This window comes from Rutidosis leptorrhynchoides, unplaced genomic scaffold, assembly GCF_046630445.1.
Source record: "Rutidosis leptorrhynchoides isolate AG116_Rl617_1_P2 unplaced genomic scaffold, CSIRO_AGI_Rlap_v1 contig161, whole genome shotgun sequence".
NCBI classification, from domain to species: Eukaryota; Viridiplantae; Streptophyta; class Magnoliopsida; order Asterales; family Asteraceae; genus Rutidosis; species Rutidosis leptorrhynchoides.
Window position 1 is genome coordinate 37751 of NW_027266411.1, and position 18708 is coordinate 56458.

The following is an 18708-nucleotide window of genomic DNA, read 5'->3' on the forward strand; positions in this document are numbered from 1 at the left end:
TTAAAAAACTCAATAGAAAGTTAACTTACATGTACTACTGCCTCAAGTGATGCATATAGTTGATCTCTTGGTCCTTGATTAGGAATGTCAAGCTTTTCCGAACCACGTGATTCATTCGATCCCTTTGAAATAGGAGCGTTATCTGGAGCTAAGAGTGACCTATTGACCTACACGGATGAGAAAGATAGAGAAAGACAAAGCATGAGTAAAGCAAATAAATAAACATATACGATTATATTGAGCATTAAAAGCAGCCTAACAGTTCAAAGTGGTAAAACATATATGTCATGAAATAGGATCTTCAACTATATTCATTATGTCAAAGAAATCAAACATTTGTTAAACTATTATCAAGATGTTAAGCAACTCAAGCTTGACAGTTCAATAATAAAAGTAAAACCACTAAACCAATCACATTCGATAAAGTTTAAGAACCCGCTCCTTCTATCAAGAATTCAAACTCATTAGATACGGTAAAAATGATAAAGGACTAGATGAGTAGAAAGATATAGTGCCATATTCTGAAAGAAAAAGAATATCAAATCATATTATGTGGAAAGCATGATTTTGTCCAAAATGATTCCATGGAACCTCTAGGTTTCGAGAGGAAGAAGAGAGAGAAAGAGAATATCAAGTACCTATACCTCATTCAAGAAATAACAACAGTGGCATAAAATGAAGAGAAACAACATCTCCAGAATGACAGGCACAAGAAAAGGGAAAATATATGAAGGAGCCACAGTTTCAAAGCATAACAAATGAATTGGAATGGTGGAAACTCATTTCACTTTATATGTAAAAGCTACACATTATTCTTTGATGCCAAATGATGGTAGATTTTCTTAATCATTGATCTTAAAGAATGTGCAAGTTCTCAATCAATTCTTTGGTCTCAGCTACAATATTTATTGCTTATCAACTTACAATATAGCGGTGAACTCTGCATAGTATGAATATCAATTAATGGAAATGAGTTCCGTATGTATTGATGATGTTTACCATTATAGCACTAACGGTATGATTACTTATAAAAGTTAATAACGGTTTTGCCATTTCAAACAACTGCCATTCGTTTTATTGTGTAACGAATAACGATTTATGCATTGATCAATGTAAAATGCAATACACCCAAACCTTCCAGCCACGGATATATTATCTATTCTTCCAATACATATTAGAAAAACCTATCGGCAATTTCAATTTTGTCATCCTTAAAAATCATATTCTTGTACACATACATATACAATCTATATACCCATAAAACAAATCTGGATACAAAAAAAAAAAAAATTGTTAACATATAAATTGAAATAATTATAAATGTAATTTGTTCTTTGTCAACAAAATATTTAGAATAGTTTAGAAATTTTTCATGGTAAAATTCAACTAGCAATTACTTGTTAGCTTCACTAAGTGTACAAACAATTAGATCTGCACGCCTTAGATAAGAAAATTAGATTTTAACATGCCAGATGTCCTAATCTATATAAAATTTGTCAAATCAATGCACAAATCTAGATGATAGATCATTTGTACCAACTCAACTCTTAACCTCAATGTAAACCAAAAGAGAACCCGAGAGAGCATTGGAATTCTTTATCTTTCACCATTCATCACTTTTGATTTTTCTATTGCAAAAAATGCCTTAGAAAAAAAAAATCCATTTCTTTGTGGTTGAAGCACAAAATATATGGCCAATGACCCAGCACGAAGGTTGATCAAGACTTACCTCACTCATTTTTGGGGGATGAGCACCTGTTGAAGGAGATGAGAGCACAAGTTGAGAAGATTCGTCCTGCGATTTCTCTTTTGGAGAGGGAGGAAGAGTTTGCATCATAGGGTTTGCCGCTTCAAAGATCCCTTCGAGAGCTTACGCTTATTACAAGCCGAAAGATATGTGGTATGTCAATTGAAAGAGAGAAGATGGTGTCTAAAGAGAAGAAAATGGTGCATATTTGAAACAACACGGTGAAATAAAGCCAAATAATTTTGCCCATTTATTGTCTTCGACCGATATGTGTACATCATTGCAAGTCTCTTGTATTTTAATAACCTAGGTTGGTAATGAAAAGAGCTAATTAGCCTTCCAATTTTTTATTTTTTTTGTAAAAGCTAAAAAGAATCTAACACAATTAGAATATATATATTTTTCCATAAATGTAAAAAGCCCATAAAATCATTGAGTACTGAACCTTAGGTATGTTAATATTACAAAGGAAACTTGAAATAAGTTGTGGCAAGTGAAATTTAGAAAAAAAAAATGATGCACTTTTGTGCCTTTTTCTTCATCTAAAATATTGATAATGAAGTCAATAATATTCAATTCGACTGGGTTTGGAAGCAACATGGATCCACAATCTATTTATCGAAGAAAGTAAATGAAATTATTGTATATATAACTTGTATACTTAATGCCATAGCTTATCATAATCCATTGTAACAAAGCTTTAATTAAAAAAAAAAAGGACATTTGCTAAATATCGTCTCAATATTGAGCATTCAAGTTATGTGCAGTAACGATGCACTGAAACTTTTAATGATTTGCGCAATATACAATTACCTAAGACTAGTAGAGGATTCTGCTTTTGTACTAAAAAAGGAAAATAATGAATTCCAATCTAACTTAAGGAATGTTAGCTAGCACCAATACCATTTAGGCGGACAACTTATATGTCATATAGGATGATGTGTGATTATAAATACTATAAACAGGATAACAATCAAGGGATTAAGAATTTTATAGATGTACCTATTAAAATATAAATGGGTTTTAGGAAATGAATTGATCCTTATCTCTTAGGTAAATTCAATCCAAAAATTAAATGCTCATTACCCTATAGCATTAAATGCCAGATTTTGAGTATTAGACTACCATGAATGGGTTTTGTTTATTTTGAGGCATCATTTAATACAACCTGATTACATTAACCATATTGAATTATCGATTTAGCTTGATTATTTCATTTTCTTAGCCATAACATCTTATAATAAAATGCAAAATAACTCCTTCTGTAGCGCAAGAAAAGGAACAGGCGCTTGCTTCTGCAAGATCTGGCATATACATATCTAGAAATGCTAATAAGTGGCATGCTGTTAATATGTACCTAGGAGGAACAAATAGATTGTTATATGGACATTGTCAGTCAAATTAATTACTACAAATGTTTGCTAATCACCATATCCATGTACATCAGGTAAGGCTCCATCAATTGAATGACATGTGTAGCACCCAAAGTTACTTTACGTATGCGACCTTATGATCTAAATGCTAGATTTGTCATATCTAAATCAAGAGCTTAACAGTTCAATCACTCTTTGGGGATTGAATAAATAATCTTCAACTTTTTACAAAACAATCTTACTCATCTAGTTTTTTTTTTACGGAAAATACACTTATATATAGATTATAGAGGAAGATTACATCCTGCAGCCAAAGCGTCCGCGTATAGTAAATCCAATAGTTCAAGCATAAGAGAAAGTGTAAAATTTTGGGCCGGGTGAGCTAAGTGGGCTTTGGCAGCCCAGTCAGCCACCAGGTTAGCTGGACGACGACAGTGCCGTAGAGAGAGGAGGGAGAAGTTTGATAGCCAGAAAAGGGTTTCGTCAATCGCTGGCCACTGCTCCCATGGCGGTGGTCGAATACCGGTCACGATTTCAACAAGCTGAAGACAGTCAGTCTCAAGTTCGAGTGGAGCGTCTTGGAGTCCTCGATGATGAAGATGTTGGAGAGTCAGAGTCAACACCTGGAATTCTGATTTGAAAGGTGAGCATGCTGAAAAACGTCGGAATAAAATGTCTGTAATGCGACCTTGATCATCTCTACAAATATAGGCCATAGAACCTTCAAATTTTCCCTCTTGATAACTACCGTCGATATTACATTTCAGAACTCCCTTTGTCGGAGGTCCCCAAAGCTGGTCGAGTTGAACAGGGTCGAGGCCAGAGCTTGAGCGACGGGGTGCAGCAACAGAAAACTGATAGGCTGTGGTTTGTGCCAGGGCCGACTCCACTACCATAGAAGGATTTGGAGTCTGATTTCGAAAAATAAAATGACTTCTCTTCTTCCAGATCTGCCAAAATACGGTGGCAACAACCTCTAACCCTAGAGATGGATCAGGTAAGAGTACATATTTAGATAACCACCGCGTAATACTGGAAACTGAGGGTGTAGAGGAGAATAAAGCGAGCTGTGAGTGTGACCAAATTTTGCTTGTCCAAGGACATTGTATAAGTAGATGTTCAATTGTTTTAGGAACAGATTGGCGGCATATTGGGCAGAAGGGGTCTGGAACGATCCGACGGTTGAAGAGGTTAGCTCGGGTTGCAATAGCGTTCTGGTAGATGAAACAGAGGAAAGTACGAATTTTGGGAACTGTCTTCATCGACTAGATTTTTCGCTAAAGACTCTCAGTATTCCGGTAAGGAGTTGAACCATGTGACTCTTGTGGCTGGCTGCTTGACTATAAAATTGCATGGTAGTTGCTTTTAACAGTGTAGATACCAGTCGATGTAGCTGACCATATCAGTTTATCTTCTGAAAATAAGGGTCGGATAGGGAGTGATGTAGTTTCTTTAGCAACTTGTGCTTCAAAAAATTCGTGAATCACCGAAGTCTTCCAGGATTGGTTAGTCTGGTCAATGATTTCTGCCACTTTAACTAGTTCCGCTCTAGCTATAGGTCCGTAGATGATTCCCATAGGTAACCAGTGATCACCTCGAATTCGTATAGAAGCTCCATTCTCAACAGACTAGCAAAGATTTGGTAAAATAGTATCCTTGCCTTTCAGAATGCTTTGCCACCCCCAAGATGGCCTATTTCCTCGAACAGCCGATAGAAAATTAGAGGAGTGAAAATACAAACCCCTAAACAGAGTTCCCCATAACGAGTCAGGATTAGTTAACATTCGCCAAGCCCGTTTTCCCAAAAGTGCCTTATTTAAAGTCAGCAAATCACGGAATCCCATTCCCCCTTGTATCTTTTGATCTTTCAAGACATCCCATTTCTTCCAATACACACCTCCCTTATTCTGATTAGTTCGCCACCAAAATCTAGCTATGCACTTTTCAATAGAAGAACAAATAGAAATAGGCAGTTGAAATATCATCATCGCATACTGTGGAATAGCCTGAATAACATATTTAATTAGGATTTCCTTACCCCCCTTAGAAATGAGCTGCTCCTTCCATCCCTCAAGCTTAGCATTAACTCGTGCAATTATCCATGAGAACACCTCTTTCCTTGATCTGCCCCAGTCTGATGGAAGGCCTAGATATGTTCCAGTCCTTTGTAAAATTGGGATCCGAAGTTCCTCAGCCATATTCTGCTGTAAAGAAATAGGACAGTTCTTGGAAAAAATGAGACCCGATTTATTGCGGTTAATCAGCTAACCAGTAACCACACAATATAAGTTCAAAAGATTTGCTAAATTGTGACATTCTGAAGTAGTGTCAGCTAAAAAGAAGATGGCGTCGTCAACAAAAAATAAGTGTGATAATGTAGGACACCATCTATTCAAACGAAGGCCTTTGAGTTGTCCTAAACTGATAGCTTAGGTAATTAAAGAGGATAAAACATTAGCCACAAGGATAAATAGATAAGGTGAGATGGGATCACCCTGTCTCAGCCCTCGAGTTGGAAAGAAATAGTTTAAGATTTCTCCATTGAACTTCACACCGAGGGATGAAGTGGTGACGCATAGCATAATCCAACCTACCCACCTTGGATGAAAACCTAGTTTAAGGAGATAATCTCGTAAGAAATCCCATTCAACCCTGTCATAGGCTTTTTTTTCATGTCTGTTTTCAGAATAGCATTGAAACTTCTAGTAGTTTGGTGTGTGCGAAAGTGATGAAGAACTTCTTGGACAATAAGGATATTGTCTTGGATCTGGCGGCCTTGAACAAATGTTGATTGTTCCTTAGAAATGAGAATAGGCAATAAGGGTTTGAGGCAATTAGCGAGCACTTTGGATATAACTTTGCATGCGAAGTTACACAAGCTGATGGGCTGGAATTGGTCCAGTGTTTCAGGTTGAGATGTTTTGGGAATGAGGGTGAGAATAGTCTGATTTAGACCTGGAGGCATTTCCTCATATAGCATAAAATTTTGGACTAATTCAAACAGGCTATCTTGAATTGTTTCCCAATGCTCTTGATAAAATAGGCTAGTTAAGCCATCTGGTCCCAGAGCTTTGGTAGCTGCCATTTGGAAAGTAGCTTGGCGAACTTCCTCAAGAGTAAGAGTGGCTGTCACTTGATGGTTCATCTCGGGTGTAACAACTGTCGTGCATTGGTCCAGAAGCGGGTGGTAGTTACAATAACCCTCTGAAGTATAGAGTTGAGAAAAATAGGAGAGTGTCATATTCTGGAAGGCTAGGATATCACGTATCTAGTGCTGATTTTCATCTTGTAACATAGTAATGCGATTCCGTTGTCGGTGCTGAATAGTTGATGCATGAAAGAATTGAGTATTTTTATCGCCTAAATTAAGCCATTTAATTCAAGAATGTAAAGCCCAATATTGTTCCTCTTGTTTCCAAGCTTGTCGTATTTCTTCTTTCAAACGTGATACATGTACCTTGTCAATTGGGGAAGTTTGATTGATAAGATGCTTTAATTTGTCCTGCAGGATCACAAATTTTTGTTGACCATTTGAAAACTTGCAACGGCTCCATCTTTGAAGGGCTGCTGTCACATTCCTCACTTGCCGACTAAAATCAGCGTGTTCTAAGTCAGCTGAAGTCCATGCTTTCGAAATAATATGCCTGCATTCAGGATCTTCATTCCAAAAAGCTTCGAATACAAAAGGCCTACTCAGTTTGTGAATAATTGGTGATGTATTAAGCACAAGGGGACAGTGGTCAGAACCCACTGGTGGGAGGGCAACAACTTCTGCTGTAGGAAACAATAAACGCCAGTCCATCGAGCAAACCATTTGATCAAGTTTGGCCTTTACCAGCTCCTCTCCTGCTCTATTATTTAATCAGGTGAATTTACAACCTTTGCCTTCTAACTCAATAAAAGCACAATAATCTAACATAGTTCGAAACGATTGCATTCGTTGCAACAAGGCAGGTCTTTTACCGATCTTTTCCCAAGGGTAGAGGACTTCGTTAAAATCACCAGCACAGAGCCAAGGAAAGTTATTTTGGGAATGAATGTGGCGAAGATCATCCCATACCACCCAGCGCTGTTGAAATTCTGTAGGAGCGTGAAGAAAGGTAATGCGAATAGTCTTACTTTGCAGGCCAAACTTACAAGTCATGTCTAACCAGTATTTTGTGGCTGTGATCACCTGTAAAGAGATGGGATCATTCCAGAAAGCTGCTAAACCTCCCGCCAGACCAACTGGATCAAGTATATAGGATTGAGAAAAGGTGAGAATTCTCTACACTTGCTTCAGCTTAGCTGCTCAATTTTTAGTTTCCGTAAGAAGTATTATATCGGGCTTTTCAACGATCATCATGACCCTAAGGGTGCAAACTGTCAAGGGATTGCCCAAACCCTGACAATTCCAATAGATAAGCTTCATTTGTCAACAGGTGGCTGTTTAGGGCCAGCCACCAGAGCCCGAACTTCATTCTCATTTGCTAGGAAAACAGGAGCATCCATTAAGTGTAGGTCAGGAGGTTCCACAATGAAAACACTATTGGATTCATATGGATTATATCTTCACTGTTTTTTGGCCGAGCCTAGAAGAGGTTTCAACCGAGGATTATTCTGCTTCATTGATGTTTTGCAGTCCATAGGCGAGGATTGAACTCCCTTTAGCTTTTGGTCAGCAGGTACAAGGGCTGTACTATGCATAACCAGTGGGAGTTGGGATGGTGAAGAAGGTATAGTAGACTCAGAACGGTAACCTTCGAACTCCTTGTTTGGATTTTCACCCATAATTGTAGATGGAGGAGGCAACAATTGAGCCGTAGTTACCTGTGCAGGGGGAGTTTCAGGAATAATTTCTTCTGCTTGCTTTGATGAATCTAGTGGGGCATAAAAGAGTTTCCAGTAAGGACTATGCATTTTGACCTCGGCTCGGAGCCATGGCCCATAGGCCATCTTTTCTCATCCCTCATGTTTATCTTTAGTGTAGGGAACATCCTTGCAGTACATCGCGTAATGCCCGAGCTTGCCATAGGAGAAGCAGAAATGAGAAAGTCATTCATATCGGAAATCTAGCCAAAAAGGCTTGCCCTGTATTCGTATTAATTTCCCTATGACAAGAGGTGTATGCACGTTAAGTTGAACACGAACTCTTCCTACTTTAGACAGTTGGCCTTCCTTTGAATCCGTCTTCACGTCTTTAATCTCACCAAGTTGTTGTACAGCTTTTATTAACATACGCTCTGAAGACCATTCTAAAGGTAATCCAATGACTTGGACACAAAATTCACAGGTTGAGAAATCATAATAGTATAGGGGGGTATTGGGAATCCAGGGTTTGAAAATAACCAAGTGGCCGGAAAAAAGCCAATGTCCTCCATCAAGAACTTTGAAATTAACATACGCTCTTTGCATATCTGCGTTGGTCTTAAACTTTGCAATGTAGAAACCTGTCTCACTTTGTGTTATATCTACAGAATCTATATGCCATGCTTTCTGGAGCTTGGTTTGAAGTGCTGGAAGATTGATAGATGGGTCGGACAAAATTTTGGCAACTAGTGTTAAACGGCATTCCTCTACCGTGTCAGTGGGTGGAGCTTCATCCCAATCTTCAATAATTTGTTCAGTAGTGAGACGACTCAGGCTAGAACAGAGAGCAACTAGACGTGAAGATTGGGCCAGTTCATTCGAAGCCATGTCGAATGGAACCACTTCCAGTGAAGCGAAAAATAGAAATAGAGACCACGACGAGGATAGCAGATGGAGAGTAACAACAATTCAATACCATTCATGACAATCACCAAGAAGGATAGACATGCGGAAGCTAACCACTGACAATTGGCGCAGAATTTCGCATATGCAACATGGTTTTGAGTCCGACGGAAGTGAACGATGAGCCCGATGTAGGAAGAGTTCAAGCCATGCAGTCAGTCACAGGTGGGAAGGGAGAAAACATAACCAGAATTGTAGATTCTGGATTAGTTGCCAAGTCGAGAAAACTGATGTACAAGGTGGGTTAAAGTACTGTAGAGAACTGATGTTTTTTTTTAGATACCTAAAAATTCCAATAACTCGTGTGCCAATCAATGTATCACATCGGTTTAATTAGTCTAAGGGTATTGACGGGCCTGTTCCATTAGGGTTCCCACTTATACTTGACCCTTGTAGGACATGAATGTATATGTTTTTTTGTGATTCAATCTGAGGCTCCCCTCGCATAAAATCCAAGCTTAAAAAACGGGTGGAGTTGATTTTTTTTTTTTTCTGTTGCATAGTCATCCTAAATTATCTCGGCCCAAATTTTAGCATGGTTAATGCATATTTAGCTACACCGCACCATGGACCAATTTATGTGCTGAATTTTCACTTAGGAAACATACCATTTTAAGGAGTCTTCACAAACCCGCATAGATCCATGCCATTTTAAGGAATTTTTATAAACCCGCGTTGATCCATTCCCACTATACAGCGTTGTCCATCATGCCTCTCTAACTATTGTGTCAACAGGCCCTAGGTCTTAGGCTGTCTAGAGAACACAGCCCCGGATTTAGCACTTAAGGTATACTTCCACTATTAGATGAGACAATTAAGGAGAAAGTCTCGTTCGGTGATAATTCCAAAATTCTTATCAAAGGCAAAAGTATAATTCTGACTCGTTTTAAAGAATGGTGCACATCAACTTACTACTAATGTTTATTATGTACCAAAAATGTCAAGTAATATCTCGAGTTTGGGATAATACTAGAGAAAGGCTATATTGTTTGCATGAAAGCTTTGTTCTAAGAGATCAAAATAATAAACTAATTGCAAATGCGAAGATGTCGAAGAACAAGATTTTTATTCTCAATATAAAAAATGAAACGACTTGATGTTTTGAAGGCATCCATGATGAAGGAATTTGAAATGACGTATAATGATCTCATAAATTATTAATTTGGCATAAAAGTGAAGCAAAGTGCAAGTGGGATTCTTATTTCCCAAAAAGGTTATGCAGAAAGCATACTTGAAAAATGAGATGCAAACACCATGAGTGCCAAAACTTAGTACACGGGGACATTTAAGTGTCAAAAAGTCCAAAAGATACAATTAAATGCCAAAATCGGAGAAAAAAATGAATACTTAAATTTCAACGGCAAGAAATTCTAATCAGATTATTGACATGGCATTTTTTCGGCAAGATAAATGCAAAACGACGTCGTTTTTGGTGTTGATGTGGCTGAATCAGTCCAAAGTCGTTTGTGGTGCCAATGTTGTCTTAAAATTTAATATTAATATAAATATTAATTAAAATAAATTTAAAGAAGAAAAGATCTACAGCAGCATTCAACAAGGGCTTGCATGGCCCTCGTTGCCATTGACGACAATGGGGCAAGGTTTGGCCAGGATCACCAGCCCCTAGGCAATGGCTAGTGACCTTGGCCGACCACCGGCGACCTCGGTCGACCATCCCCAATGTCGGTGGCAAGGATTAAGACCCTCATTGAACGTGTTTGCCATTTTATATTATTATATTATCTTTATTTTTATTTAAATAATTTAGTTTTTAACTTATTTTTAATTAATATTAAATTCATAAATTTAGGAGTAAAACGATTTCGTTTTGCACCTTCATTGTAGAGTTGGCTTTTGATGAGCCACGTAGACCACATATATAATTAAAAAAGAAAATTCCACATCAAATTTCTTGCTACTCTCGCCGGACTTAACACTAAAGTGTCTTAATTTTCAAAAAAAAGTGGTACTTAAGTGTGTTGATACCTGATTTTTAGTCGACGCGTCATTAAATTTCTCGACCAAAAAGTGTCATTTTTCATTTATTTCTTTTCATTGTCGTTTTTAAGTAGTTTTTAGCTCATTTTCAAGAAAAACCATAACAGTCAAATGGTTAACTTTCAGGTTGACTTTTTACCCAAAAAAAAAATTCACTTAACTTTAATTTCACTTTTTTCAAATCAATTTCTTGAAAATTCAAAGATTTGACAAAAAAAACGACATTTTAGGAAAAGTCAACTAAATGATTGACTTTTTTATCAAACTTTTGACCAAAAAATAAAAAAAAAATGCACAAATACATTTCTTTTAATGCCAATTTGACTTTTGTGTCAAAAAATTCACAAAATTCGATTAGGAACCTTGATTTTTGAATTTTTCAATTTTAGGTTCTAAATCGACAAAAAATAAAATTACTTTTATTCTAGTCATAATTAGGTGCAGTTTCTTTGTCGATATTTGGTTTTGGGACTGTTTGAAATCTGCGTGCACATCCAATTTCACAATTTATTGAATTGAAATGCGAATTGTCGTTTTGAACCCTAATTAGGGGACCGAAATCAATTCTTCATGACTTGTGAACGGACGATTGCATTTCACTCATTTTTTTAGATAAGTCTAATTCCGGGGTCAATTTTGAGAGATTCACTTGGCACATTCTAGTTTGGTCGATTTGACTTATTCAAAGGTTAGGAAAACTAGCTAAGATGCTTCAATTGATAGAATTTGACTTGGCCCATTCTAGACTAGGATGTAATTGAAATAATTGAGCTTCAATTTGGCCAATTGAGGTTCAATTAAAAATATGAGTTTAGCTTGTGACCTCACTTCAATAGGCATTCGATGCATTTAAATATTTTGTGCATAAATAGTCGATTTGAGATAGCCCAATTGCATCTCATTTGATCCGATTCATGTAGAAATATTTGATTTTGTTTAAATTCGGTAAAACCAGAAAAATCATAATAAAATTCAAACAAAAATTCAACCCGGTCAACCCAATGTTGACCATCGTTGACCATATTTGACAAGTGTTGACCGGCAAATTTCTCTAGGTCATTTTTTGGCCGGAAACCACCCGCAGCTAACCCACTTCATGGTCCATGCATTTATGCCCTTAATTTTCAAGTTTTGAAATTTTCCCCAGATTTATGAAATTTGCAAATTTGCCCCCCAAGTTTGATTATATTACAAAAGGACCCCAACTAATCCCTTACCTCAAGATTAGATCATCACCGTCCATTGAGAATGCCTCATGACCATTCAATTTAGACATGTGATGGATTTGGGTGTCATCATAGAGCTATTAAATTTATTAAGAAGAAATATAGCATCATAACCCTTGGATCGATCCAAGGGCTAAGATGGCCTCTCTCATGCACATATAAATATAAATTTCCTTTGAAAAAATTTGAGAGGGGGCATTTTTTTCAGATCTGTTTTCTCTCACGAAAAACTCTCTCTCCCCCATCGACTTTCTCCCTCTCATCTTTGCATGCAATTTTTTTTCCTTTGGTGCACCACCCCTCGCCGGCATTCAACCTCTCGCCGACGATCTCTCTGGCACTGCCAACCACCACAACGTTCCTCTACCCTTCCTCGAGTTCCAAGTAGTCGCCGTTGGTCTTTTGGTGCCCAGTCTAATGGCTGTTTTGTCCAGCAACAAATTAAAGCAAATTTGGCATTGTCTTCAGCATCTCTAGCGATCTTAGTCCCTCTAAGACAGTCATTGACATTCCCAGGTGTCACGGTGGCTCGGTGATAGTACACAGGAGTTCGTTTCATGCAAAAAACATTAAGAGGTAAGCTCTTTGGCCTCGAGCTCAATGAAGCAAGGTCTCAATAGGAGATTGAGGCTAGAGTTCATCTTAAATCTGTTCCGTTTGGATTTCTAATTTTTATATTTTTTTTTTATTGACTTTTGGGTTGAGTTTTGGCATAACTTTTCTTCATTAAAGTTTCTCGTACAGGTGTTGTGCATGTCTTGTATTTTTTTTTCAAAATTTTTAGACATGTTTAGCTAGGTCAAAATTGCCTAAATCTGAACATAGGTCAATCTATCTTGCATTTGTCGGAGATTTGTTTTGATGAAATTGAGTCCATAAATGCACATATTTGGTCACAAATCCTTCATAAAATTTGAAATACATGATATATATATATATATTATATATATATATATTATATGTTCAATTGACGCATGACATTGGGAAAGTGAGTTAATTGTGTGCACTAAAATAAAAGGTACTGTAGCAACATGTGTTGGACATATAGTTTGTTTGTTTTTCCATTTTTGCCATGACTCATCATCTTAATTGAGTTTTGACATCTTAATGAGAAATCTTCATCATCGTATGCTCTGTTTGTGAGATTTTTGGTAGGATTTATGCATGTTTTGAGGATGGCTAAAATCATGTTTGTTCTGTAAACTTAATGCTGAAATAAAACATTGTCATATACACACTTTTCCATGCTTGTTTGAGTCATCTTGGATCAAATCTTATGATCATGCCTCCTTGATGATTGAACTACATGTTGCAAGGTTTGCATACATGTTTAAGTCATGTCATTTGAGTTGCATCTTGCACATTAAATTTGTCTCACAAAAAGTGTTCATCACACTTAGAATTCTCAAGCATACCATTAGGAATCATGAATCATCTCATAATGTCATTTAAATTGTAAGACATTTTGCATACCGATTTAGGATTAGATGACTATCCAAACTTTCCATCGCATCCAATCCTATGTCCCATGTGATTTTTTCATGCCGTTTGTGCATTCTTTGAGTAATTTTAAGGTTTTCTAATAAATGATTATGTTTTGTTTTCTTTGTTACTGATGCGCACACTTTTAGAGATCTCAATTTTAGGATACCAAATTGACATAGTTTGGACTTGAGCTCTTCTAGGAAGACATAGGACACACTAAGAAGTTTCTAATGCCATTGCTTTCATGCCATTTGCTTATCGTTTCGACTATTTTCCATTTTTTTTTCAAAGCCAAAATACAATCCAGACAAGGGATCAAATTCGGACCCTTGTTCTAACCCATGTTAGGATAGACCGTTGATATTTTTGTTTCATTTTTTTTTTATTTGGAATTTGAACTTGACCTCTTAATGAAACTCTCTTGTTATCATGTGATGACATGATCATTCTTTCTCGAATCATTTGAAAGATAGTTATATTACCAGATGAATATTCTTTGTTGTTTTAGAAAGTATTAAACAAGAATTACTCGTGAGTCGTCCATACGAATGTCAATTCCAAAAGAAATAAGTTCTTGTACATTGATAATGTTAACCATTACAGAATCAACCATCTAAATAATTACAAAAGCTAATTAATTACCTAAAAGTGAATATAACTGGTAATAGTGCCTACAGTTGGAGAAAGATACTGCAAGTTAGGCCTCTTCTTAAGCCTCATGTTGGATGCTCGATTGGTAATGGCCAATAAGCGTGCCTTTGGCACGATAACTGACACTCATATGGTTGTCTCTTCTTATCAGTATCCTAAAAGAATAGCCTATGATGCTGGTCTAAGCCTCCATGCAAAGGTTAGCGAGATGTCCGCGACTCTAATTGGGCATGGTCTCGTACCAAATGAGAACCTAATGGGAATTTAAGCTGCTATTTGAGATACTCATCCTAATCACCTAGCCGAGTTCTATGTCACAGAAAATGAATCCATAAATGGTTCGTTTTCTAATGTGACAATTCCAGGAAAATATGGCAGCAGATACTTGAATAGTGGGAGACAAATGCCCCCATTACGTTCCCGATTTCGTTATCTCGACTCACTGGCTCCTATACTGATGACAACAATTTGAAGAGTCTTTATTCTCAATAAAGATTACAAGCCACCAAAAACAAATGGAAAGAAAACATAGGCTTTATTCCCATTCCACTTTCTCTATCCCCGGTTGACAAACAAGGCATGATGATTCATAGTTCAATTTACAAAAGTTTCAAGAATAGATATCATCCAACAAGTTTGCTGTATGAAATGTAAATAAACTCAGTTGCACTGATTGGATAAACCAAGTCAGATATTTGTGAAGAAACATTCGAACTAATGCATGTCATTTTATTCTCTTCCTTAAATCATGGATGCATGAGCTGGTGCAAAGTGATGGCTCTCTTTCTCAACTAATCAAAGCAATCCTCCCCTCAAGCAGATTTGCCTCTTGTAGGAGTCTCTTCATCACTCACTAAATGCGTCATCTTTGTTCTCACTGCTTGACTGCAAGGATTTCTCCCCTCCAAGTTCGCTTTCTATAAAAAAAAATATAAAAAAAATAATCAAATAATTATCATATGTAAGGAGCTCATATTTTCTCTTAAGTTGTAAGATTTGCTTCAATGGAATAACCTTGTGCCCCTGATCCACTACAAAAGAAGTTTGTGAAGTTGTTGCGCGATTCCTCCAAAAAACGTTTAATGGTGGTTTCTGAATTTGCGTTTTCAACACTGGTATAGTCAACACTTCTGCTAATTTCAGGTTGAGCATTCGGAAACTTCTCTGCATTAGAGATCTTAAATAACTTGGATGGAGGAATTTCTTCTTTCTTGGAAGACATATTTCTCTTCGATGAACCTTTTGCTTCAGTACTAGGACCTTGCTCCTAAATTGGCACCCAAATGAAGTGTCACTAAATAAAAAATAACTTGTTCACATTTTTACTTATTTAGGGTTTTAATAACTCACTTGTATAGAATGATCCTTTATGTCTCCTTAGCAATGAAAGCCTCCATTATAAACTCAACAACCTCAATAGTTGAGCGAAACATCCTACTTAATTGTCCATGACGATAGAACTGCAAAGATAGTAGATTTCGTTAGCTTCGTTAGCATCGGATAAATTCCCAAAAATCATCTGCAAAGCTATTACTCATCAAAAGGTGTAAAGAATGTTACTACACTTAATAATAAAATAGGTGATAAAGTAAAAATAGATTTTTTTCAATCCTTTATGCCAACATACATTGCTAGATAATTCATTTGATCTCCTTGCAATGTCTAAAAGATAACAAAGCACTCGAATATACAGTACTTCTTTCGAAACTTTGATACTATTAAGGAAAGTAGAATTAACAAAAGTTTTGAATATGCAGTTACCAAATCTAATTTTCCATTTGCAGGTCGTCTACATTCAATATGCCACTCTTGAAGCCTCTCTTCAAATGAAGATTGATGTTGGATATTTTGCAACCAATAGTTAATAGTGGCATCACAAAAATGAATGAACTCTAAAGATTTATACATATATAAATTGAGATATTTATGTGAATTTAAATGTAAAAACATAGAGAAGAAATTCTAGAAGACACCTTGCTCGAGTCTGTCCCAATTTAACAATCTGGGGGTAGTACGAAAGATACAATCTCTTCCCCAACTAGTGTGCTTTTATCCCTAGTTTTGGCTTTGGATGAAGATGGATTTGATTGTGCCTAGGATTTAATCATATGTCATTTATCAATCAATATTCACTCCAACTCGGAAATGTTGTCCAAATCTTCACAATCCATATGTGAACAATGTATAAAAAATCATCGAAATAAAAATTACCTTGATATTCAAGGCATTTATCCCGCCATAGTCCGGTATACAATACGATTTTTGATCCGGGTCAAGGACCTCATCTGAACTTTTTCTCAATTGTGAAGCAACTTCCTACGATCAAGAATCATCGGTATTATACCTTATTATCAAAGAATGAAATATTTATGACTTATAGTCAAAGTCAAACAATTGTGAACATATGTACTATATTTATACATAGATCATGTAGTTGTAGCTTTTTGCAAATGAAATCAAGTTGCGCACTTCATGTATACATTCGGGTTTATCAAATATACTTCAAAAATCAAGATGGAGTCATGTGCATCACAATGCTATGCTATGTCAATCTTTTTGTGAAGACTTCAGCATTCAAAAACTAAGTATTGAAAATTATTGCATTTGTGTCATAGTCTATCTCACAAAATATCAAAGAACAAAATAAACCTGACAAGATATTTATATCCAAAAAATAACTTTATAGAAAGTTATAACTTACATTGACTATTGCTCTAAGAGATGTATAAACTTGGTCATGTTCTCCTCCTTGATTGCAAATGCCTTGTTTCTTTGAACCACATGCTTCATTCGATCCAATCATAACATGAGACTTGTTTATAGTGGAGACTGACCAATTAACCTGTAAGGATGAAAGAGGTAGAAAAGTATAGGATATGAGTAAAAAAATTATCAAAGCATATACAACTATGTTAGTCATTAAATGCTACCCAATGATTCAAAAGGGAAAAAAAATATATGCTGCAAAATAGGATCTTGAACTATATTCATTATATTACCCTAATATAGGATTCTCACTATTTGAGCATTATCATGTAATTGTAATTATGCATTTAGATATCTTTCTATATGATGGGACTAAATCTCTATGCACTAGAAGAATAGACACTAATGTTCAAGGTTCTAGTTTGACTGTACACATTAGTAATGTATATGGAACTCATTTCCTTTAACCAGTATTATTCCTTCTATATTAATAATGTTTACCATGACAAATTTTATTGTGCGATTAATTACAAAATCTAATAAAGATTTGGCATTTCAAAGAACTGTCATTTGTGTTATTGTCCAACGAATAACGAATAACATTCATTAATCGAACTATGTAAAGGGTTGTACATTCAAACCACCAAAACCTAGAACAAGATTATCTATCCTTCCAATGTATATAAGCAAAAGCAACCTATTGGCCATTTTAATTCTATCATATGCACAATCATATTCCGGTATACATGCATTTTATAAATCTGCATACTCATAAAAAAAATATGGACGCACCAAAGACATATGAACATATTGATATTGATACATGTAAATATATATGTAATTTTTTTTTTGTCAATAAAAGATTTAAACATTTTTTAATCATTTTATACTATAAAGAAATTGAAAAATTGTCCAAAATGTCTCAATTCCAGTGGTCGATTCAATCATAAACCTTTAAATTTTACCAATTTAGTCAGAAATATTTGGACAATATGCTAATGTAATTTTTCCAATCAATTTTAAGTAGAAATCGCAAACATGGACACCGCCATCTTATGTGACTCAGCCAATACTGACGTAAACAACTCTTGCGATTCTTTAAAAAAATTTCTACAATTTTCTTTTTTTTTTCCTTTTTTCTTTGCTTTTCTTTTTTCCTTCACTAGCTATTTGGGGCCCCGGCAACATCAAATAGGCAAGGATCGTGATGCCCTTGCCTATGGCTAACAAACCCGCCAAGTAGAAATTCAATGAAGGAAAAAAAAAAAGAACAAAAAAGCAAAGGAAAAATTTTAAAAAAAATCAGAATTTTTAAAATGAAAAGGAAAAAATCATCCACATAAACAATTTTGCAAATCCTCAAAAAGATTTAGGACTAAATTGAAAAAATTGAAAAGTTTATAACTGAACTAGCCATCATATAATAGGTTTAGGACTTTTTGGACAATTTTTCAAAATAAAATTCAACCAAAAATTAATCGTTAGAATAAATATTTAGATTTGCATGCACTTAAAAAATAGAATTAGATTCTAACTTGATAGAAGTTAAGTTTGTAGAATCAATTCACAGATCTAGATGATGGAGTTGTGGTCAATCAAATCTTAACTCTATCATAAACCAAATGAGGTTGCTTGAGAGCATAGGAATTATTTTTTTATTATCTATTATCAATCATAAAATTTGGTTTATTTTTCATTAAAAAAATCCATTTCTTTGTATTTGAAAAACGAATACCTGGTCAATAACGTAGTACAAAGGTCAATTGGGACA

The 18708-nt window shown here is 35.7% G+C and overlaps 3 protein-coding genes across 3 annotated transcripts; all 3 read right to left on the minus strand.

The window, feature by feature from the left end:
- Nucleotides 1-3404: 3404 nt before the first annotated feature.
- On the minus strand, nt 3405-4016 carry LOC139881471 (uncharacterized). The gene has a single exon (XM_071865941.1). It carries the CDS (start codon nt 4014-4016, stop codon nt 3405-3407), a length of 612 nt encoding a protein of 203 aa, XP_071722042.1.
- A 732-nt stretch (nt 4017-4748) lies between these two features.
- LOC139881472 (uncharacterized mitochondrial protein AtMg00310-like) lies at nt 4749-5318 on the minus strand. Its single transcript, XM_071865943.1, has one exon. The coding sequence runs from the start codon at nt 5316-5318 to the stop codon at nt 4749-4751; it is 570 nt and encodes a 189-aa protein (XP_071722044.1).
- A 2836-nt stretch (nt 5319-8154) lies between these two features.
- On the minus strand, nt 8155-8796 carry LOC139881473 (uncharacterized). Its single transcript, XM_071865944.1, has one exon. The coding sequence runs from the start codon at nt 8794-8796 to the stop codon at nt 8155-8157; it is 642 nt and encodes a 213-aa protein (XP_071722045.1).
- Nucleotides 8797-18708: the final 9912 nt, after the last annotated feature.

What these genes read in the sequence shown, in the direction of transcription:
- LOC139881471 (XM_071865941.1), bottom strand. Translation starts at nt 4,016, where the DNA reads ATGGTAGTGGAGTCGGCCCTGGCACAAACCACAGCCTATCAGTTTTCT.
- LOC139881472 (XM_071865943.1), bottom strand. Translation starts at nt 5,318, where the DNA reads ATGGCTGAGGAACTTCGGATCCCAATTTTACAAAGGACTGGAACATAT.
- LOC139881473 (XM_071865944.1), bottom strand. Translation starts at nt 8,796, where the DNA reads ATGGCTTCGAATGAACTGGCCCAATCTTCACGTCTAGTTGCTCTCTGT.